Source organism: Mastigoproctus giganteus, chromosome 10, assembly GCF_048544385.1.
Source record: "Mastigoproctus giganteus isolate SK-2022 chromosome 10, ASM4854438v1, whole genome shotgun sequence".
Lineage (NCBI taxonomy): Eukaryota > Metazoa > Arthropoda > Arachnida > Uropygi > Thelyphonidae > Mastigoproctus > Mastigoproctus giganteus.
The window spans coordinates 16259559-16283862 of record NC_143584.1 but is presented as its reverse complement, the minus strand read 5'-3'; the positions used below and the strand labels follow the sequence as shown (position 1 = coordinate 16283862).

The following is a 24304-nucleotide window of genomic DNA, read 5'->3' as shown; positions in this document are numbered from 1 at the left end:
AGATGTTAACTAACAAAATATTTCAGTTAGTAAACCAAACCTTCTCCCAAATTCCTCATCAGATCATTTAGTTCACGAAAGGAACAACATGCTCTACTGAGGAATCTGGATCAGCTAAAAGATTCGACACTCCTAGCTAAGAATTTGCTTTCCACGGGTACATCCTTTTCTTGTTACAAAGGGAAACAGAATTTCTTCCATATTCTATCCAGGAAGGTTCACTAATCTACTTCATTAAGTGCTAAACCATTATGCAGCTTAGGAACTACCTATCAACAAAATATACGAACTACCAATCAGTGGAGGTTTCTTTACTGATTCTTCTTTCTCCCCAACAAACTAACTGTTCTCCTTCACACTGTAATAACCAACAGGATAATTTCTGTAGCTTATTCCAATCACTTAAACAAAACGTGTGCAAAAGCCACAATATTCAAGCACTGTTAATAAACATAATGAACACCAATCGATCATCCAGACTACTAAGATGACTACTAACCAAATACGAAAATTTCTATCAATTCTCAGACAGCCATTTTTGTGCTAATTGGCACCTCATCAGGGAAGCCAGACATTTGAAGAAAGAATCCTAATGACCACCATACTAAATGTTCTTGCATTTCTGATGTGCTGGGCAAAATCATTCCAAACTACAGGTTGAACTGCCAACTTCAATTATAGTATTGGGGGGGGGGGGCAAACATAATAATAACCCAAACTTAAATTTATATTAAACCAAGTAAAATGTAAGAAAAGGAGGAAAGAACAATTCACAGCTCTTGAATAATCTAACAGTATGGGAAGGGGGAAAAAAAAAAAAAAAAAAGCAAAGAAAATCATAAAACTGTATTACTAAGGAATGCTGGTTCACAATTTTTTCCCATCCTTAAACAGCAAGGACTTTTGAGAAACAATTAAAATTGTTAACTGATATTGCAATTACTGAAAAATATATTTTTGTTCAATTATTTTTCATTAGTTACATATGATGGGGTGAAATTACTATCCAAGAATTCCTGGGATTTCTTTTTATTCTTTTTTCTCTGCTTTTAGCCTTTTTATCCACGTTATTTCTGTTTCTCGTGATATTAGTGCATTCAGGAGCTGTGAAACATTTCTTCTATCCATATTCTTGCTTTTTACTTGATCTAATAGGAATTTAAAACTAGCCTACTTCAGACATGTGATACACGCACACAATGCCTTAGAGAAGGTGATTATGCTTGGGAAGACAGAAGACAAGGGAGATATAACATTCAAGATTGATGGATGAGATCATAAACACCACTGCGATGTCTTTACAAGAGCTTCAAAATATAATGAAAGATACAGTGAAATGAAAGATAGAGTGAAAAGGAGAGCACTTATCTAAAGATTCACCAGGAGTTGAATCTCCCAGTGAATCTTCAGACAAGACAGGACGTAACAACAACAAAAATTTTAAGTTTAGGTTATTAATGGGATCTATCCAGTTATATTAAAGGAGGCAGCAAAAGAAGTAAGAAAGCCCTTAGCCATGATTATGAGAGCATCCTTGGACTCAGTAGAGGTCCCCATGGACTGGAGATGTGCGAATGTATTACCAGTTCACAAAGGGGAATCAAAGTCTGGTAGGAGCAATTACAGACCTGTTAGTTTAACTTCTGTTATAGAGAAAACAATGGCATCACTGGTTAAAGAAGCAATGCAGGATTATCTAGACAAGGCTGCAATTATACTTCAGACACAGCATGGATCTGTTATGGGGAAATCTTGTCTGACCAATTTGATTAGATATTACAATACTGTCACAAAGGAACTGGATGCAAAAAAATAATTTTAATATCATATACTTGGAGATTTCAGAAAACTTCTCATACTGTTGCACATAAAAGACTGCTGTTCTATTTGGAGCAGTGTGGCATTAAGGACAAGTTGCTGCTATGGATACAGGGATGGTTGAGTGGGAGAGGACATAGGGTGGTAAATAATGGACATTGCTCTTTGTGGACTAATGTTATTAGTAGAGTCCCCCAGGGTTCAGTGTTAGGCCCATTGTTGTTTTCTATATTTATTAATGAAGGCATATCAGGCTTAATGTCCAAGTTTGCAGATGATACAAATGTCGGCAGGATGGTTAATGACAAGAATGATGGTATACTACTGCAACAGGATCTAGAAAAGTTAGGCAGATGGGCTGAGAAATGGAAATTAAAGTTTAACATTGAGAAATGCCAAGTACTGCATATGGGTAGCAGTAACCCAGAGAAATGTACCAGAGTAAATGTACCAACTGTGCAGTACTACACTCATTGTAGTGGAGAATGAAAAAGACCTGAGGTTAAATTGTGAAGTCAGATATGAAATTTTCTGAATGGTGCAAATGGGCTGCAAGAGTAGCTCATGGGGTCTTGTCAATGATATACAGGAATTTTGCTAACAGGGATAAGATGATTATCCCTTTGTATAAGGCAATGGTCAGGCCACACCTTGAGTATTGCATACAGGTCTGGAGGCCTCATTTTAGGAAGGATGTAGAGTTGCTAGAACGAGTACAGAAGGGCAACACAATTGGTGAGGGGAACAAAGGGGGGGGTCCTCTTCCCAAGAAAGGTTTAAGTTCTAAAAATTGCAGCATCTGGAGACTAGGTACCTGTGAGGTGATCTGACTGAGGTGTAAGAGGCTTTGAATGGTTCGAGCACATTCAATACTGATGATATTCTTCCTCTTACTCAGATTACACACCTGAAGGGACATAAATTCAAACTGAGGAAAGACAGTTGTAGAAAAGTTGTGTGGAAATTTGCCTTTAGCCAGCAGGTTTTTGATTGCTGGAACAAACTTCCACCTGTCGTTGAGGAACTGACAGCTTAAATTCAAGGCAGAACTAAACAAACCTTTTGGAGTGAATGGCTGGGTGAAATGGGAAGGGGTTTTTTTTTTGGCTGATGCTGTATAAGTTAACTTTCTTGCATTATTAGTATGCCTCTACTAATGCTAATGCTGAGAACTTTAACTCAAAGGCTTATAGTTATTAAGTCATAATAACACACTCTACATGGTTTTCAATATTTATAAACTAATAGCAGTTTTTAACTGTTTTTTATGCTGATCTCAGAAATGTTATTTGTTTTTTTTCTAGTGTGTACTATTTTTTCACAAATCACTTAAGTTGGTGTCTTCAGCTGCATTATTAAATGCAATAAGTTAGAAGAAAATGCTGGAAATTTGTAAATTAAATTTTCACATGTTGCAACACTGCCTTCAGTCATTTGTTTCTTGACCTTGAGAGCTCCATGCAGCAGTGTTTATCAGTATAAGCTCAGTTCATTTTTGAGATTATCTTGTCAAACTTGTGCTGAAAAGTTAGGATAATAATATCTTCACGCAAGTGTTTGAACAATCCAAATTTATTTTGTTATATTTTTAGAAGTTATGTAGTCCTCAAGCAAAGACAAGATATTACAGAATTTGTAAAAAATGTGTATTGTTCTTATTTTGGAGTGAAACTTGGTGACCAAAATAAACAATGGGCTCCACATGAAGTTTGTCAACCCTGTGTTACAGCATTGAGATTGTGTGGATAAATGGCAAAAAGAAGGCTATGCCATTTACAATTCCCATGATTTGGCAGAAGCCCGCAAACCACTGTGATGACTATTACTTTTGCTTAGTTAATGTAGAGGAATACAATGCAGAGAGTAAGAAGAGCATTGTGTATCCTAATATTCCATCTGCCATTAGACTAGTCCACATGGGGATAACCGGCAAATTCCATGCCCTCCACTTATATTGGAGAATGTAGCAGCGGAGAGTGCTGAAAGTGAAGCTTTTAAAGATGAAACTGAAGTCTACATGCCTGGAGACACTGGGTGCAGCCCTCAGCTGTTTTCACAGCACGAAGTCAATGATCTGGTAAGAGATTTAAATTTACCAAAGGAATCTGCAGAACTCCTTGGTTCTAAACTTAAGTCAAAAACTCTTCTAGCACATGGGACATTTTTCTCATGGTACCGATACAGAGAACGAGGAGAACTAGTTCCCTACTTTCCTGAGGATGATTCTATGGTTTTTTGCAGTAATATAAATGACTTAATGAACTATTTAGCAATTAGTTACAATTCTATATAGGGGAGACTTTTTTATTGACTCATCAAAGAGTAGTCTCAAAGGTTAAGTTACTCTACAATGGAAATCAATATGGATCAATTCCGATAGCTCACTCTGTGCATTTGAAAGAAACATACGAAACATACGAGAAACATACGAGAACTTGAAGAAGTTGTCGAACACGTGGTTGGTTGTTCTGTGCTGACTTTAAAGTGATAGGCATGTTATTTGGACAACAATCTGGCTACAAAAAAAGCCTTGCTTTTTGTGTGAGTGGGATAGTTGGGCAAGGAGTAAGAACTGGGATGTCAAGGTCTGGCCAAAGAGGGGAAGTTTGTTTCCTGGATCAGAGAACATAGTTCATAAACCACCGAACTCAAATTTCTCCTCTTTCCACACATGCACATCAAACTAGGTTTGATGAAACAGTCTGTGAAAGCTTTGCCTCATTAAGGCCCTTATTTCAACTACCTTTGTACTATACCAGGGGTGGCCAACAAGTCGATCGCGATCTACCAGTTGATCACGGCTTTAATTTCAGTCGGTCACGACGAATTTTAAATATATATATAAAAAAAAATCCCCAGGGGCTCACATCTAGTGAGTATGGGCTTGGCACACCCAGGATCCTGAGCTAGATATCATCATTCTTCTCTTTCTTGGTGATTCCCTTCTACTTCTGACTCTTGTTTTCTCTCTCAGGGTAATTCAGAAAGTTTTTCTTTTTTGCCTGTTGCAGTAGAAGCCTCAGGCTTCCTTGCACCGTATGGCTAATAATAATAATAATAATAATTAAGGGGCGCGATGACCCAGTGGTTACGACACTGGACTACCAGCATGATGGACCCGGGTTCGAGTACTGCCTTGGCAGAAGCGAACACGGCTCCATCATGCTGGGAGACCGGTATAATAATAGTAATAAATTTGAATAATAAAAATTAATAATAATAAATTAATTAATAGTAATAAAAAAATTAATAAAATAAAAACATCGTGAAAGCTGCTCCAAGGGACCTACCTACTCCAAGGTCGGAGTGGCAGCTGAGGCAGATTGTGGTGCCATGTGGCGTCACTCGTGAGAACTACCACTGGAGATAAGCCGAAGCTAAACAGGTCCACCTCCATAGATGGATGATGTCGCAGAGAAAAATTAATTATACTGCACCGAGTGTGGCGCAGGATAAAGTCACTTGTGTTCAGGCCTTTAGCAGAGGGGTCAGTTCGAAAAGTAGGAGACAGTATCCTGAAGAAGACAGTGGAGCGAGTGGCGCTGTCCCCCGTACGGCTACCACAAGAAAAGGGCAGACCATCCAGCCCCACCAACTGGAAGTGCTTCCTGCACAACTGTGCTAGCGACCACCCAGGAAGGAAGAAAACGGCAACGCATAAAGTGGAACATCGAAATGAATACGTACATCATGCAAACATACTACGAAATAACGAAGCTGGAGACCGATATGACAACTTACAGGGGGAGACTGCATACCAAGTGGCTGGAATGATTCCCGGATATTCAGGTCACCGAACAGTGTATAGCGGACCAGAGAAGGACCTGATAGCTCCTGCAATCTTGGGAAAAATCGAGCAGGATGTGAGTGATCAACTGCAAAGGATAAAGAATAGGAAACCAGAGGAGGAAGAACATGCCACCGATCCAGAGGAGAAAGCAAGAAGAAATACAACCCACAGCATCAGCTGAAGTGGAAACAGATAAGATCATCATATCCAGAATAGAGGACGAGTGGAAGAAGGCCCTAACAGAATTCGAAAGAATGGACTCCACAAAGACTCACATGATACCGAAGCAGAGGCCGAACAGAACCTTGTGTAGAGTCACAGACCACCTGAACTGGCACATAATACCGCATTACCTCGACAGCAATGGTGCAACACTGGAGGCCATCCACACAGCAGTGTATTGTGCTGCGGTAGCAGCCACGAGAATTAATGGAAGAGAAGCAAGAGACCAGCAGCAGAAGAACCAAAAACAGAAGGAACCACCAGCTTGGGAAAGAAGACTTCAACAAAAGATAGAAGAATTAAGAGTCAAGATAGGCCAATTGACCCAGTACCAACAGGGTAATAGAAGTAAGAAATTGATTGGAAAAGTGAAGAGCATCCTCAAGAGAGACAGCATCCACAGCAAACATGAGGAGACAAAGAATGAGAAAATAGGGGAGTACTTTGACACATTGAAGCAGAACCTCCTTGCACTCAGCAATAGACTATGCCGATACAAAGAGAACTCCCACAGGAATCTCGGAGAAGACGGAAAAAAAGGGAACTGACCACCCGAGAAGAAGACAATTGAGGAATTCTGGGGAAACATATGGAGCAGGGAAGTAAGACATAACAGCCGAGCAACCTGGATAGAACTAGAACCAAGAAAACCAAGGACGTACAAGAAATGAGAGAATGGGAGATTCAGGAAGAAGTAAAACACACGATCAAGAACTCTCACAACTGGCAAACTCCGGGAATAGATAACGTCCACAACTACTCGTACAAGAAGCTCACTTGCACTCACAAGCACCTGGCAGAACAGTTCACCCGAATGATAGGCGCCCAGAGACAATTCTAAAGTTTCTCACTCAAGGAATCACATATCTGAAGCCTAAAGACGAAGATACAAGAAACCCAGCGAAATATAGGCCTATCACCTGCCTCCCAACAATGTACATGATCCTGACCAGTTGCATAACCAATAAGATATCAGATCACTTGGAGAGCCGGAACATAATGGCCGAACAGCAGAAAGGATGCAAGCGGCTGAACAAAGGATGCAAGGAGCAATTAACAATAGATGCTGCGGTTATGGAGCAAGCCTACAAGAAGCGCCGCAACGTGTATGCAGCCTACATCGATTACTGCAAGGCCTTTGACTCCGTGCCTCATAGCTGGCTAATAGAGGCGCTGAACATCTACAAAGTCAATCCGATAGTGACAAACTTCCTAGGCAAAATGATGGCAAAATGGAGTACAACCATTAAGGTCAGAAACGGCCAATCTCCATCAGGAGAGGAATCTTTCAGGGAGATGCCCTGGGCCCATTGTGGTTCTGTCTAGCACTTAACCCGCTATCTACCATGCTCAACAGCAGCAAATATGGATATAACCTCAAAGAAGGAAGGAAAAACCTGTACACCCTCACCCACCTGATGTACAGGGATGACATCAAGCTCCACGTGGGAACTGAGAAACACCTTCAGCAACTACTCCAGATCACCGAAGAATTCAGCAATGATATTAGGATGGAATTTGGTCTAGATAAGTGCAAAACCTATGGATTTCATCAGGGAAAATTAGTCAACTGAAACTACCAGCTGCAGAGTGGTAAAGAGATCGAAGCCATAGCAGAGGGAGAGGCCTACAAATACTTGGGGATGATACAGGCTCAGCAGTTACAGCACAAGGAAATTAAGACCTGCCTGACCGAAAAATACCATCAGAGACTCAGAAGCCTGCCGAAAGCAAAGCTGAACGGAGGGAACACAGTTAAAGCCATAAACACCTATGCAGTCCCAGTGCTAACATACTCCTTCGGGGTCATAGACTGGACTAACACCGAGCTAGAGGATATCATGAAAAAGAAAAAGACAAGGACAATGATGACCAAGAGCCACCAACACCACCTGAAATCTGCAAGTGGAGAGACTGACAATTGCCCGGGAAGGAGGAGGAAGAGGCCTGATATACCTGATAGAGCAACAGAAAACAGCGATAGTTAACCTCAAGGATTAATTTCAGAAACACACAGCAGCACTCCACCAGGCCATGAGGAAGATAGACAAGCAGTATACCCCACTGAACCTAAGTGAGGAATCCCCCCCAACCAGGAGGTACAAACGAAGATAGAAAGATGGGCAGAGAAGACACTCCATGGCAGACACTACAATGATCTCCATCAAGATCACATAGATAAAATTGCTTCCAATGCATGGCTCACGAGCGGGACGTTCTTCCCCGAGACTGAAGGATTCGTGCTCGCCATCCAAGATCAGGTAATCAACACCAGGAACTATAGAAAATACATTGCCAAGGAGCCTGGAGTGTTCGATGATACAAGTCAACGATGCCACCTGACCTTTGAAATGATCCAACACATCACTGCGGAATGCAAGGTGATCGCCCGGACTGAATACACTCATAGACACGATCAGGTAGCCAGGATAATACATCAGAAGCTAGCAAGGAAATACCAGTTGGTCGAAGAAAGTATACTGTACTACAAGAACAAACCCCAGTCAGTACTAAAGACCCCAACCCACAAGCTGTACTGGGACCACACCATAATAACAGATAGGACAATCCCGCACAACAGACCGGACATAACCCTTGTGGACAAGAAAGAAAAGACTACCTATCTGATTGACATAGCGGTATCCAACACTGGCAACCTGCAGAAAACGCGTGGGGAAAAAATCAGAAAGTACGTGAACCTAAGACAGGAGATCAGAGAGGGAGAGAGATGTGGCATATGCAACAAGTAACGACCATACCGATCATCGTGTCAACCACAGGTATGGTGCCAAAGACCCTACATAACAGCCTAGCAGCAATAGGCCTCCCAGCAAACACCTACAAGGAACTCCATAAAGTAGCAAACCTGAACACCTGTAGGATAGTCAGAGAGTTCCTCGACCAACAGTAACACCAGACATAACAACAACCACCCTGTGTACTTGGTAGCAATACCTGTCAAGAGGTGGAACCCCTAATCAGGGAGAAATAATATAAGAGAGCAACAATAATAATAATAATTAGTCAAAATCTAAATGTTTTATTATTATTAAGCGCCCCACTGCATACGATTATTACAAATCCGTTGAACCATGTGACTACTCTTGTCGCCACGCAGTCGCTAGGCTTGTCTAGTGAAAATTCACGCAGTTCATTGTGGAGAGCATAGTGTATGTGTTGAATTCTTATTTAGATTACTTATACATTCATTTTATTTGATTTAAAATGAATACTACAAAAAAGATAAAAAGTATCATTTTCATCAAGAGTGGGAACTAGAATACTTTTTTGTAACGATAAAAGAAAAATGTTGTTTGATTTGCAAAGCTTCTGTGGCTATACCCAAAAAAGGAAATTTAGAAAGGCACTCAAACGCACTCCATGGTAAATGCCAATCGGATTTTCTGCCTAATAGTGACCTTAGAAAAAATAAATTAAAAGAACTTAAATCCAGATTATTCGCACAACAAAATTTCTTCATGACACCTAATTTACAATCTAAAGCAGTAACTGTAGCATCATTTAAAGTGAGTCATCTTCTTGAAAAAAATACAAATCATTTTCTAATGGTCAATTCATCAAAGATGCATTTTTAGAAATAACAGATTCTCTTTTTGAAAATTTTAAGAGCAAAAATGAAATTAAAAGTGCTCTTCAAGATCTGAAATTATCTCGAAATACTGTGACGCAAAGCACTGAAAAAATGTGAGCGAACAATTGCTTGCTCATATTGCTGCTAATGGTGTGTCCTTTTCTGTACAACTGGATGAAACTACAGATGTGAGTGATACAGCTGAATTGCTCGTTTTATTCGTATGGATTTCGTTAAAAGAAAGAACTAGAGATCTTGATATATTTAATGCATTCAAAAATTTTATTGCAAAAAATTAAATTACCACTATTTTAGCTCGTATCAATAACAACAGATGGAGCTTAATCAATGACAGGGCATCTTAACGGATTCATCGCATTGTGCCAAAAGGATGATGAATTCCCAGATATTTTGAGTTACCACTGTATCATCCACCAACAAGTGTTAGCCAGAAAAAGATTAAATACTAAAAGTGTTATGGACATAGCTTTCAAAATCGCAATTTCCATCAGAGGACAATCTCTTCAAAAGAGACTTTTCAAAATGCAGCTAGATGAAATGAACCACATCTGATATTACACACAGATATGAGGTGGCTGAGTCGGAGTAAGTTTCTACAGAGATTTTGAAATTTGCTGAATGAAATTAAAAAATTTGTTGATCAAAGGGGAGATGATTATCAGCAGCTGCAAGATAGGGTGTGGTTGTGTAATCTGGCTTTATTTTTTTTTTGGCAGATTTTACCAGTAAATTAAGTAATCTGAATTTGGAATTACGTGAAAAAAATAAAAATGGGGGTGACATGATTAATAGTATTTATGCATATAATTATCAATTTTTGGAAATGGCTAAGGATCTAAAAGAAAAACAATTCGATCATTTTGCAAATATGCAAGGTCCTTTGCAAAAATATCCTGTTTTTGAATTTAATAGTGAAAAATATGTTTCTGAAATTGAGAAAGTTGTGGATGATTTTAAAACCAGATTCGGTGATTTTAAAACAATTGAAGACATCGTTCAATATATTTCTTATCCATTTAATGTCGACTTAGATACGAAACAAATTGCAGAAAAAAATTGCTGAGATTTTTCACACAGAGAAAATATTACTTGAAAATGAAATTATTACATTGCAAAATGATATCTTCTTAAAAGCCAGCTCATCAGAAGACTTTTGGAAATACGTTTGCCGAGAAAGGTACCCAAATATAAGGGAAAAAAATGCAGTGAACTTTTAAATTCCTATTTTGGTTCCACATATCTATGTGAATTGGCCTTTTCATATTTGAAACAAAGACAAAGAATCACTCTACTCTTACAGACTTGCATACAGAAGATTCTTTACGGTTGGCCTTATCACAGTATATCCCCGATTTTGAAAGCTTGGCAGATGACACAAACATCACATAAATTAAAAATTTAAATAGTATGAATTTAAAATAAGAATTCTGAATTGTATTTAATTTTAAAATTTATAAACAGCATTTTTCAATATGTGTTGATTAACTTTTTTAACCATGTGCAATGAAATTCTTGAGATGGTAGATCACGGCACATTTTGAAGAAAAAAGTAGATTACATCACAAATTAAGTTGGACACCCCTGTACTATACAATTGAAAATATGTTGGCATATTTCAAGACGCTGGGCTACAACATGAATGTCAAGGTACATTTTTTACACTCCCACATTGACTACTTCCCAGAAAATCTAGGAAGTGATCCTATTCAGAGTTAGCAGGGTTAGTAATGACAGTGTACTGTCATTACTAACCCTGCTAACTTTCTATCATCTGCAAACTTAGACATTAACCTTGATACACCTTTATCAATATCACTGATAAATACCGAAAACAATGGGCACAAAACCAAACTCTCAGGGACTCCAGAGGCTCACATCTGGTGTGTATTGGCTTGGTACACCCAGGGTCCTGAGTGGGATATCATCATGCTTCTCTTTCTTGGTGATTCCCTTCTAGTCACTTTCTCTCTCTCTCTCATGCTCGTGCAGCATAAGCCTCAGGCTTCCTTGCACCATATGGCTAATAATAGCAATAAATGCCAAACAAACAAAAAACATTAGTCCATGTAGAGCAGTGTCCATTGATAACCACTCTCTGCCTTCTCCCCTCAACAATCCTTTTATCCATTGTAGCAACTTGCCCTTAATGCCATAGTGTTCCAATTTGTACAGTAGTCTTCCATGTGCCACAGTATCAAAAGCTTTAGTAAAATCCAAGTACAGTCTGTCCTCGTATAGCACGATAGTTGTGTTCCTAGAAACCCTCGTGCAATGCAAAATTGTGCAATATAAACAACAGGCCCTATGGGAAAAGTGGGGTTAGGTGCCGATCACCCAAGATTGAACACACATTTGGAACCAAAACATTACCAAACATAATAAATAATCGGGTAATTTTAATCGTTATAAAATACGTAAGTATTTTATAACGATTAAAATACGTAATAAAAATAATATTACAATTTTTTTTATTTTTATTATAATATAATAAATAATAAAAAATATTTTTTATTATTTATATAAATAATAAAAATTTATTAATAAAATAGTAAAAAATTTATTATATTAAATAAAATAGTCGTAATACAATACTTACGTGTTTTATAATACGTAAGTATAAATTATAATACGTAAATCGTAATAAAATATTGCTAATTCTTTTGCTTCTATCGTAAGCAAACTTGTTTTTTGTTTGATTTTCTATCCAAACAGATGATAGCCGTTCCATCTCTTCCAATTCTTTGTCTTGATCTAATGGATTTTAATTACACTTGGAGTTGTTCCCGCTATGAAAGTTGTTTTTATTTTCTCTGCATTCTTTCTAATTCTCGGCGTTGCCTCATTTAGGCCTGTAGCACGTGCAATATCACATGGTCTTTCATTTCGCTCAAAGCGTTTCACAATTTCATATTTTTTCTCTTTCGACAGAGGCGGACTGGCCATAAGCCTTACCGGGAAATCCCGGTGGGCCGGAGGCCGGTGTGATTTTGGCCATAAACCCTACTATGAGGCCACTATAAATTTTCCCGGGTAAGAATTTTTGACCCAGTCCGCCTCTGTTTATCGATATTGCTTTTCTTTTTCTCTCTGAATCTGTAGTGTCTTCACCAGTACGCTTCCTTTTCACACCTTTTAAGTATTTTACTCATTTTTAGGGAATAAAGCACAATTACAAAACGAGGAGGCATGCTTGATACACATAAATAAAGCTGCGCGTGCGTGTAGCAAATGAATAAACAACACCGTAAAGGCAGAGATACACTATAACACCTCACATTTTACTAAAGCACATTTCTAGGGGTTGCTACCATAAAACAATAAAAACAATTTCCAGTTGCATTTCTGCTAGTGGAATCTGTGATAAACTGGTAGTAAACTCGATCTAATTGCATTTGCGATAATACCAATAGCTAGAATTGTGTGGGTTTTTATGTTATTATGGTGAAATGTGTTTCCCCTTCACTGATATAAAAAACATAAATACATTTTCAGAATCTTCTCTTCATTCCTATCGTGTTGTGTTCGGTTGGGGTGATTCTGCGTTCGACTGCCATTTCTTGTAAACACAAAGGGGAATCATGCATAAGCGAATTCGGTTCGTGTTATATAAGATATCGTTCCCCTATTTATAAATCGTGTATGATCGAATTCGTGTAATGTAAACACGTGTTATACGAGGACCGAGTGTATATGATATCACAATTATTCTTTGCATCCAATTCCTTTGTGACCACATCATAATATCCAATCAAATTTGTCAAACCCATGCTGTGTTTGAACTATAACTGCAGCCTTATCTAGATGATCCTGCATCGCTTCCATAACCAGTGACTCCATTATTTTCCTGGGAACAGAAGTTAGACTAATAGGTCTGTAATTACCTGTGTCACCCTTTGATCCCCCTTTGCAAATTGGGGACACTTTTGCACATCTCCAGTCCATGAGGACCTCCCCTGAGTCCAAGGAAACTCTCATAATTATGGCTAAGGGTTTGCTTACTTCCTTTGCTGCTTCCTTTAATATAACTGGATAGATTACATCCACCCCAGGTGGCGCCTCCGTAGCCAGGTGGGCAGGAGCACCAGTGCATAGCACACGCTTCTTTAGCATTAGCATTAGCATTAGTAGAGGCATATGATGCAAGAAAGCAAGCTTATTCAGCATCAGCCAAAAAAAAAAAAAAAAAAAAACCCTCTCCCATTTCACCCCTCCGTTCGGTCGAAATACCTGTCCAGTTGAGCTTTAAATTTGTTTAGGCTATCAACTTCAACAACAAGTGATGGAAGTCGGTTCCACCAACCAACCACCCGCTGGCCAAAGGCAAATTTCCGCACATCTATCCGACATCCGTCCTTCCTCAATTTGAATTTATGCCCTCTGAGGTGATTATTCTGAGAAAGATGAAGAATCCCATTGGCATTGAGCATGCTCAAACCATTCAAAGCCTTATACACCTCTATCAGATCACCTCGCCGGTGCCTAGTCTCCAGACTCTGTAATTTGCAAAACTTAAGCCTTTCTTCGTAAGAGCAACCCTTTGTTCCATTTACTAATCTTGTTGCCCTTCTCTGTACCCGTTCCAGCAGCTCTACATCCTTCTTGAAATGAGGCCTCCAGACCTGTATGCAGTACTCAAGATGTGGCCTAACCATTGCCTTATACAAGGGAATAATCACCTCCTTATCCCTGCTAGAAAAATTCCTGTATATCATTGACAAGACACCATGAGCTACTCTTGCAGCTCGTCTGCACTGCTCAGAGAACTTCATATCTGCCTGCACAATTACCCCCAGGTCCTTTTCATTCTCCACCACTGTCAGTGTAGTACCGCAGAGTTGATACATTGCTCTGGGGTTACTGTTACCCATATGTAGTACTTTACATTTGTCAATGTTAAACTTCATTTGCCACCTCTCAGCCCATCTGTTCAACCTTTCCAGATCCTGTTGCAGCAGCATAGCGTCAGTAGTGTCCTTAACGACCCTGCCAACCTTTGTATCATCTGCAAACTTAGACATTAAACTTGATATCCCATCATCAATATCATTCATAAACACCGAAAACAACAATGGACCCAACACTGAACCTTGAGGAACTCCACTAATAACATTAGTCCACGTTGAGCAGTGTCCATTGATTACCACTCTCTGTCTTCTGCCACTCAACCATCCCCTTATCCATAGCAGCAATTTGCCTCCAATGCCACACTGCTCCAATTTGTGCAGCAGTCTTCCATGTGCAACAGTATCAAAAGCCTTTCTGAGATCCAAATATATAATATCAAAGTTATTCCCTGCATCCAGTTCTTTTGTGACTACATCATAGTATCCAATCAAATTGGTCAGGCAAGACCTGCCCTTAACAAAACCATGCTGCGTCTGAGCTATAACTGAATTCTTGTCTAGATGATCCTGCAGTGCTTCTTTAACCAGTGCCTCCATTAATTTACCTGGAACAGAAGTTAAACTAACAGGTCTATAATTACTTGTGTCAGCCTTTGATCCTCCTTTGTGAATTGGGGTTACATTTGCACATCTCCAGTCTATGGGTACCTCCCCTGAGTCCAAAGAAGTTCTCATAATTATGGCTAGGGGTTTGCATACTTCCTTTGCTGCCTCCTTTAATATAACTGGATAGATCCCATCCACCCCAGGTGCCTTTTTTATGTTTATCCTCAACAATCTCTCCTCCACTTTCCTCTCAGTTATTACAAAATCATCCAGCTCACTGCCAATGTTTACTTTACCTACATCATTCTCCTTCCTGAATAACTCCTCATGCGTGAATGTAGATGCAAAATACTCGTTTAGATTGTTAGCCACCTGAGCAGGATCCTCAACTGTTGAACCATCAATATCCAGTGGACCAATCTGATTCATCCCTTTCCTTCTCGAGTTCAAGTATGTAAAGAACTCCTTTCTGTTTTTCTTTGCATCCTTTGCCAAGGATTTTTCGTAGTCTGCCTTTGCCTGCCTAATCTCCTTTGTGACTTGGTTACAGACCAACTTATATCTATCATAGGCTTCCATGTCACCCATTAATTTGTATGTATCCCATGCATTTTTCTTCTCTGCCACATGTCTCATTAGTCCATCTGACAACCATTTAGGCCTAAACCTTGAACAATATTTCTTAGTTGGTATGTAAAGCCTGGTAGCCACCAAGATTAGTTCCTTGAATGCTTCCCATTTTGAGTTTGCTGTTGGTAACATCATCAGTTGGTCCCACTGTATAGAATTTAAATACTGTCTCAGACCATCATAGTCGCCTTTACGAAAACCCGGTCTTGATTAGACCGGGGTTTCAGCCCGTGACCACCAAATACAGAGAATTCGGAAAGGTCAGGAAATGACCACCGCTTATCCCCGGAGCAATACGGTCTTAGTTGCTAATGCTCCTAAAAACCAAATAACAACAACAACAACCACCCCAGGTGCTTTTCTTATGTTTAACTTCAACAATTTTTCCTCCACTTTGCTCTCAGTAATTACAAAATCACCTAACTCCCTGTTAGAGTTTGATAAACTTTTGGCATTCCCCTCCTTGAATAACTCCTCTTGAATAATTACAATCCCACAATGCAGTGTAGTGTTATTAATTATTAAAAATTCAAGAAGCCAAAATGATGAACACTTCTGTCTCTGTAAATAAAAGATTCTAAATTAAAGATTCTAGATTTTTTTTTTTTTTTTTTTACGGTTTAGGTGTGTTGCATTATAAAAATGATTTGAGAAAAGGTGATATCTGAAGATATTGTGACTTGAGATATTGTGATTATTGTGGAATGGGAATCAATGAAATAAATACACCAGACAATTCTTACTATTTTAAATAAAGTAAGTGTATAAGTTCATGTTTACATGTTTAAATACAGCATAATAATACAGTATTAATCTTGGAAGCTACTAGGCACTTAAATAGCAAGGGTGCAAGAATATTTGCTGATGCTATCGAGGCAGTGTTAGGTGGGTCGGAAAACTGCTAGCTTGGGGGGGAGACAAAGACCAATAGATTGACAGTAGCCACTGGCAGAGGTGAAAGAGATTCTTGCACTGCTTCTATTAGAATGAGCAGAAGCCTGAAAAACAAGATGCATGATATTTCAGAGACTGCTGGGAGCCATTGCGGTACAAGTAAAGACATGGTTTTTTTTTTTTTTTTTTTATTATCAGCCATATGGTGCAAGGAAGCCTGAGGCTTATGCTACACCGGCCAAAAAAAAAAAAAAAAAAAAAAAAAAAATTCCCTATTACCCTGAGAGAAAGAGAGAGAAGTAGAAAGGAATCACCAAGAAAGAGAAGAATGATGATATCCAGCTCAGGACCCTGGGTGTGCCAAGCCCATACTCACCAGATGTGAGCCCCTGGGGTTGCGTTAGGGTAGCTAAGAATAGAAACAGGTGCAGGTATACTTGCGTGTACACCAATGCTAGGAGTTTAGTAAATAAATTTGATGAATTTGAGGTATTGCTCAAAACATCAAAGGCAGATATTGTTGGGATATCAGAGACGTGGTGTCACACAGATATAAGGGATGCAGAACTGGAATTTGGGGAGTACAACGTCTACAGAAAGGATAGACAGGATAGGAAGGGGGAGGGGTTATGCTATTAGTTAAGAAACACATAAAAACCAAGGAAGTGAAGCCAGTCGACATCGCTGGACAGTGCAGTGTTGAGTCAGTTTGGTGTGACATAAGCATTGGGAGATCAAAATTGAGAGTAGGAGTGTGCTATAGGCCTAATGACTCTGATGAGTATAATAAGAAACTGTACAGGGAAATAGAGTGGGCCAGTAAATCAGAGAGTCTTATAATGGGAGATTTTAATTTCTCAGATATTGACTGGAATTTGGGGGCTGGTCACTCACACACTAGCAGAGCTTTTGTGGATTTATTGGACGATTGTTTTCTACATCAGCATTTTCGGGAGGCAACTAGAGGGAGTAATACTCTTGATTTGATTATCAGCAGTGATTCTTCATGCATTAAGAATCTGCAGATAAATGAATCACTAGGTGGCAGTGATCACAGTGTGCTGAAGTGGGATTTACGCAAAGAGGTAACTACCATTAGGGGTAAAGGGAAGGGTTATTGCTTCCGTAAAGGTGACTACGATGGACTGAGACAGTATTTAAATTCTATACAGTGGGACCAACTGATGATGTTACCAACAGCAAATTCAAAATGGGAAGCATTCAAAGAACTTATCTTGGAAGCTACTAGGCTTTACATACCAACTAAGAAATATTGTTCAAGGTTTAGGCCAAAATGGATGTCAGATGAACTAATGAGGCATATGGCAGAGAAGAAAAATGCATGGGATACTTACAAATTAACACATGACACAGAAGCCTATGATAGATACAAGTTGATATGCAACCAAGTTACAAAGGAGGTTGGGCAGGCGAAGGCAGATTACGAGAAATCCTTGGCAAGAGATGCAAAGAGTTCTTTACTTATGTAAACTCTAGAAGGAAGGGGATGAATCAGATTGGTCCACTTGATATTGATGGGTCAACTGTTGATGATCCTGCTCAGGTAGCTAACAAACTAAATGAATATTTTGCATCGACATTCACACATGAGGAGTTATTCAGCGAGGGGAATGCCAGAGGTGTATTCAACTCTAGCAGTAAGCTACAGAATCTTGAAATAACTGGGAGTAAAGTGGAGGAGAAACTGTTGAAGATAAACACAAGAAAAGCACCCGGGGTGGATGGGATCTATCCAGTTATATTAAAGGAGGCAGCAAAGGAAGTAAGCAAACCCTTAGCTATAATTATGAGAGCTTCCTTGGACTCAGGGGAAGTACCCATAGACTGGAAATGTGCAAATGTGACCCCAATTCACAAAGGAGGATCAAAGGCTGACACAAGTAATTATAGACCTGTGAGCTTAACTTCTGTTCCAGGAAAATTAATGGAGGCACTGGTTAAAGAAGCACTGCAGGATCATTTAGACAAGACTTCAGTTATAGCTCGGACACAGCATGGTTTTGTTAAGGGGAAGTCTTGCCTGACCAACTTGATTGGATACTATGATGCAGTCACAAAAGAACTGGATGCAGGGAATAGCTTTGATATTATATACTTGGATCTTAGAAAGGCTTTTGATACTGTTGCACATGGAAGACTGCTACACAAATTGGAGCAGTGTGACATTGGAGGCAAATTGCTGCTATGGATAAAGGGGTGGTTGAGGGGGAGAAGACAGAGAGTGGTAACCAATGGACACTGCTCATCGTGGACTAATGTTATTAGTGGAGTTCCTCAGGGCTCAGTGTTGGGTCCATTATTGTTTTCTGTATTTATAAATGATATTGATGATGGTATATCAAGCTTAATGCCCAAGTTTGCAGACGATACAAAGGTTGGCAGGGTTGTCAAGGACACTACTGACACTATGCTGCTGCAACAGGATCTGGAAAGGTTGAGCAGATGGGCTGAGAGGTGGCAAATGAAGTTTAACATTGACAAATGTAAAGTACTACACATGGGAAACAGCAACCCTAGAGCAACGTATCAACTCTGTGGTACTACACTGACAGTGGTAGAGAATGAAAGGGACTTGGGGGTGGTTGTGAAGGCAGATATGAAGTTCTCTGAGCAGTGCAGACGGGTTGCAAGAGTAGCTCATGGAGTATTGTCAATGATATAAAGGAATTTTTTCCAGCAGGGATAAGGAGGTGATTATTCCCTTGTATAAGGCAATGGTCAGGCCACACCTAGAGTACTGTATACAGGTCTGGAGGCCTCATTTCAAGAAGGATGTAGAGCTGCTGGAACGAGTACAAAGAAGGGCAACAAGATTAGTGAATGGAACAAAGGATTGCTCTAAAAAAGAAAGGCTTAAGTTTTGCAAATTACAGTGTCTGGAGACTAGGCACCAGCGAGGTGATCTGATAGAAGTGTATAAAGCCTTGAATGGTTTGAGCATGCTCAATGCTGATGGGATTCTTCCTCTAGCTCAGAATAATCACCTGAGAGGGCATAAATTCAAATTGAGGAAAGACAGATGTAGTATAGACGTGCGGAAATTTGCCTTTAGCCAGAGGGTGGTTGGTTGGTGGAACAGACTTCAATCCCTTGTAGTGGAGGTTGATAGCCTAAATAAGTTTAAGGCTCAGCTGGACAGGTATTTTGAATGAACAGAGGGGTGAAGTGGAAGTGGGTTTTTTTTTTTTTTTTTTTGGCTGATGCTGCATAAGCTTGCTTTCTTGCATCAAATGCCTCTTCTACTAATGCTAATGCTAATGCTAGGCTTTCCATACCAATTAAGAAATACTGTTTAAGGTTTAGGCCTAAATGGATGTCTGATGAACTAATGAGACTTGTGTCGGACAATAAAAATGCATGGGATACATATCAGATGACACAGAAGCCTATGGTAGATATAAGCTAGTTTGTAATAAAGTCACAATGGAGGTTAGGCAAGCGAAGGCAGATTACGAGAAACCTTTGGCAAAGGATGCTAAGAAAAACAGCAAGGACTTCTATAAACTCTAGAAGGAAGGTGATAAATCAGGTTAGTCCACTTGATATTTATGGTTGAACTGTTGATGATTCTGCTCAGATAGCAGACAAAACTGAATGAGTATTTTGCATCTACATTCACACACGAGGAATTCTGTAGGGAAGTGGAGAACGGAAGCTTATTAAACTTTAACAGGGAGTTTAATGATTTTGTAATAACTGAGAGCAAAGTGGAGGAAAAATTGTTGAAGGTAAACATAAGAAAGACACCTAGGGGGGATGGGATCTATCCAATAATATTAAAGGAGGTGGCAAAGGAAATAAGCAGACCCTTAGCCATAATTATGAGAGCATCTTTGGAATCAGGGGACATCCCCAGTGACTGTAGATGTACAAATGTATCCCCAATTTACAAAGGGAGATCAAAGGGCAACACAAGTAATTACAGACCAGTTAGTTTAACTTCTGTTCCAGGGGAAAAAAATGGAGTCACTTGTTAAAGAAGCATTGCAAGATCATCTGGACAAGACTGCAGTAATAATTCAGACATAGCATGGGTTTTTTAAGGGAAAGTCTTCTCTGACAAATTTTATTGGATACTATGATGTGGTTACAAGGAACTGGATGCAAAAAATAATTTTGATATCATATACTTGCATTTCAAGAAAGCTTTTGATACTGTTGCACATGGAAGACTACTCTACAAATTGGAGCAGTGTGGTATTAAAGGGCAAGTTGCAATAATGGACAAAATTGTGGTTAAGTGGGAGAAGACAGAGAGTGTAATCAATGGATGCTGCTATTTGTGGACTAATGTTATTAGTGGATTCCCCCAGTGTTTGGTGTTGTACCTACGGTTATTTTGTATATTTATCAATGATATTGATGAGGGTATATCAGACTTAATATCCAAGTTTGCAGATGATACTAAGGTTGGCAGGGTTGTTAATGACAGTAATGGCAGTGTGCTAATGCAACAAGATCTAGAAAAATTGGGCAGATGGGCTGAGAAGTGGCAACTGAAGTTTAGCATTGACAAATATAAAGTACTGCATATGGGTAAAAGTAACCCCAGAGAAACGTACCAACTGCATGAGACTACACTTAGGGTGGTAGAGGATGAAAAATACCTGGTAGTAATTGTGCTGCCAGAGCAGGTCATGGGGTATTTGTCAATGATATACAGGAATTTTGCTAGTAGGGAAAAGGAGGTGATTATACCTTTGTATAAGGGATACACAAGGTGTGCCAGGCCACACCTTGAGTACTGTGTACAGGTCTGGAGGCCTCATTTTAGGAAGGATGCAGAGTTGCTTGAGCTAGTACAGAGAAAGGCAACAAGATTGGTGAGGGGAATGAAGGGGTCCTCTTACCAAGAAAGGCTTAAGTTTTGCAAATTGCAGCATTTGAAGACTAGGCATTTGTGAGGTGATCTGATTGAGGTGTATAAGGTCTTGAATGGGTTGAGCAGGCTCAATTCTGATGGGATTCTTCCTCTTACTCAGATTATGATCCTGAGGGGGCATAAATTCAAACTGAGGAAAGATGGTTGTAAAATAGATATGTGGAAATTTGCTTTTAGCCAGCAGGTACTTTTAAAGGGAATGTATGTGTGAAATGGTTTTTTTTTTTTGTTTTGGCTGATGCTACATAAGCTTGCTTTCTTGCATCACATGCCTCTACTACTACTACTAATATAGTTCTGTGGTTACGACATTTTTTTTTAGTTAAAATTTGAGTGGTAAAGCAATATACCAATAAGGTCTCCTAAATATTTTTTCAGTATTGTTTATATCGTAACTAATTTTCAACTGAAAATCATTAAAATTCGATAAGTCAAATTTCCAACAACTTAATCTTTTTCATTTCCTTTCAAGTTATTGAGAGTACCCTGTATTATAAGAACTCTCAGCAGGCCCTGTAATGTCTCTATTATCTCCCATGTTACTGTATAACTGAACAGGTCAATCCAATAGCAACACTTATGGCATTTCTTTAACAGCAAAGCCTCTTGCACTTATCTAATTAAAATTTGAAATGAATTCTATCTTTGCTAAATAGATTCTATCAACTAGGGCAAACCATGCTATAATTTTTTTCCCGCAAGTCATGCAGATTCCCTTGACATTTTGGCTGATTCAAATCCACAGTGCATTATATAATTTGTGAATAGTCCCTTAATCATACAAAAGCATATTAAGTTAGCTAAACTTTACACTAATTCAACTTCCAAAAACTACAACATAAGGGAAAAAAAAAATTACTTACTCTTCACTGAAACCATTTACATGAAGAATTCTCATCTGCTTCACAATTGTACTTTTCCCTGATTCACCAGCACCTAAAAAATAAAGAAAAATATAATAAAATGCTAAATTGGGTTGAATTAACTTGTGTGATGTTCATTAGTATGAAAATCAAGTCTTCAAAAAATTTTCCCATAAACTCAATTAATTCCTTAAGATATTTAAAATTCCTGTTATTTCTGAATTTCCCCAATACAAAAATGCAACATCTGACGAAGCAGTGACTTTCAATATCTTTAACTTTCTGTCATTTGCATCCCCAATTTAACAAAGATGCAACATAAATGTCTGTATTTCTGTCAGCTGTTCATGTTTAGCCAGTAAAGGCCAAAACTCTATGACAAGATTGGACACCAGTAAATGGCATCTCATGGATGCCACATGGGATGTGCCTAAAAGAAAGAGAGATGCTTTTGCTTGCCTGGTATCTGTTAAATGCTACACAAAAAATTAATGTAACAAAATTCATAATATATCAAAAATGGAATCAGAAAAAACTGTAACCAGTTAGAGAATATTGGCAGGCAAAGGTACACGGTAGTATTTTATTTCATTTACATTTAAAAATTAAGAGAAAAATTTTAAGAAGTGGTGTCTGGTGAGATGCCATACTAGCAGCAGAAGGTTAAGAGGCACTATAAAAGGCATTAATCAGCAGTAAAATAATTTTAGGAGAAGTATCCTTCAAATAAACAAGGATGAAATCATATTTGAAGTGAAATCAAACACATCCCATATGAGGGAGTTTAGGCCGAACTAATTTTGCGGGTGCAGAAATTGTGTTTTAGCCCAAAATATGAAGTTCCCATTGATTTTACTTGTGTATTTATAAAAATTGTTTTACCATTAAAACAGTTTTTATAAACACTGTAATGGCAGTAAGAGGGAAAAAAAAAAAAAAAAAATTGATACAAACTTATTCACTGCTACATTTTAATTTTATAAAAATGGAGTGTGCTGATTAAAAAACACGACCAGTTAAGTTGAAAACAATTATTTTTTAAATAATTATTTGTTTTTGTAAATAATATTTTATTTTTACAGTACCCCTAGAGATGGCTTGACTAGAAAATAAATTTTGATAAACACTTTCTATTTTCTATCACATTATAATTTTATAAAAATTAAGTGCAGTAATTACCAAAAAACATTAGTAAAGATTTTAAAAAATAATAACTTCTGTTATAATAAGATATTTTATTTTAACTGTTCAGTGGTCATGAGACTTTTGTGATGCAATTAGTTGCATGGAAGACCACTGTCATCCATTTTAAAAACTTATTTTTCCATTTGTGCATTTCTTTCCAATCTTATTTTCTTTACTTATAATCTCATGATAGGCGATTTTGGTATTATGTTGTACTGAGAGATACGATATGCAGCCTTTATGTTTCCATAATTAAAAGGGCTGCCTTACATAACCGAGTCATCTGACATACAAACACTGATTGAAAATATTTTAGTATTTCACTAACATTGAACAAGGAATAAAATTGTTGCTTTCCAGCTAATGCCTATTAGGCTATACATTTCGAAGAAATGTTTCTCTTTAAAAATAGTAACAAGATTTTATTTTAGCCATATAGTGCACATGTAAATAAAATGTGCACTATTTGAAAATCTAGGCACTTTAGTTTAAGCAAAGTGAAATCTGTCTTTAATTTCTTGAAAGCATTTATATGATTCTCAAACACTTCATGGTACTTCCTGTACCATTTCTTCAATGAATGAATTGTTGTATACTTTATCTTTGCACATATCCACTTATAATATCCCAGGGTCTCACATCTCGTGAGTATGGGCTTGGCACACCCAGGGTCCTGAGCTGGATATCATCATCTCTCTCTCTCTCTCTCTCTCTCTCTCTCTCAGGGTAACTCAGGAATTTTTTTCGTCTGGTGCAGCATAAGCCTCATGCTTCCTTGCACCATATGGCTAATAATAATAATAATAATAAATTTAGTAATCCAAGTCAATGAAGAGCCATGAAACATCTGATAATTATTTATATTTCTTATAAAATTAAAGACAGATTTTTGTGCTATGCAGGTTAAAATACTTGGATTCTTAACATTCTCCAAAC

General features: G+C 38.5%; 1 protein-coding gene across 1 annotated transcript in view; it reads right to left on the bottom strand.

Moving 5' to 3' along the window:
- LOC150078802 (guanine nucleotide-binding protein G(s) subunit alpha) overlaps positions 1-24304 on the bottom strand; it is a 244592-nt gene that overhangs the window by 128590 nt on the left and 91698 nt on the right. Inside the window, exon 2 of the mRNA XM_090384099.1 lies at positions 22184-22256. Coding sequence (XP_090240225.1) covers positions 22184-22256 — 73 coding nt within the window. The remainder of the gene's footprint in view (positions 1-22183; positions 22257-24304) is intronic.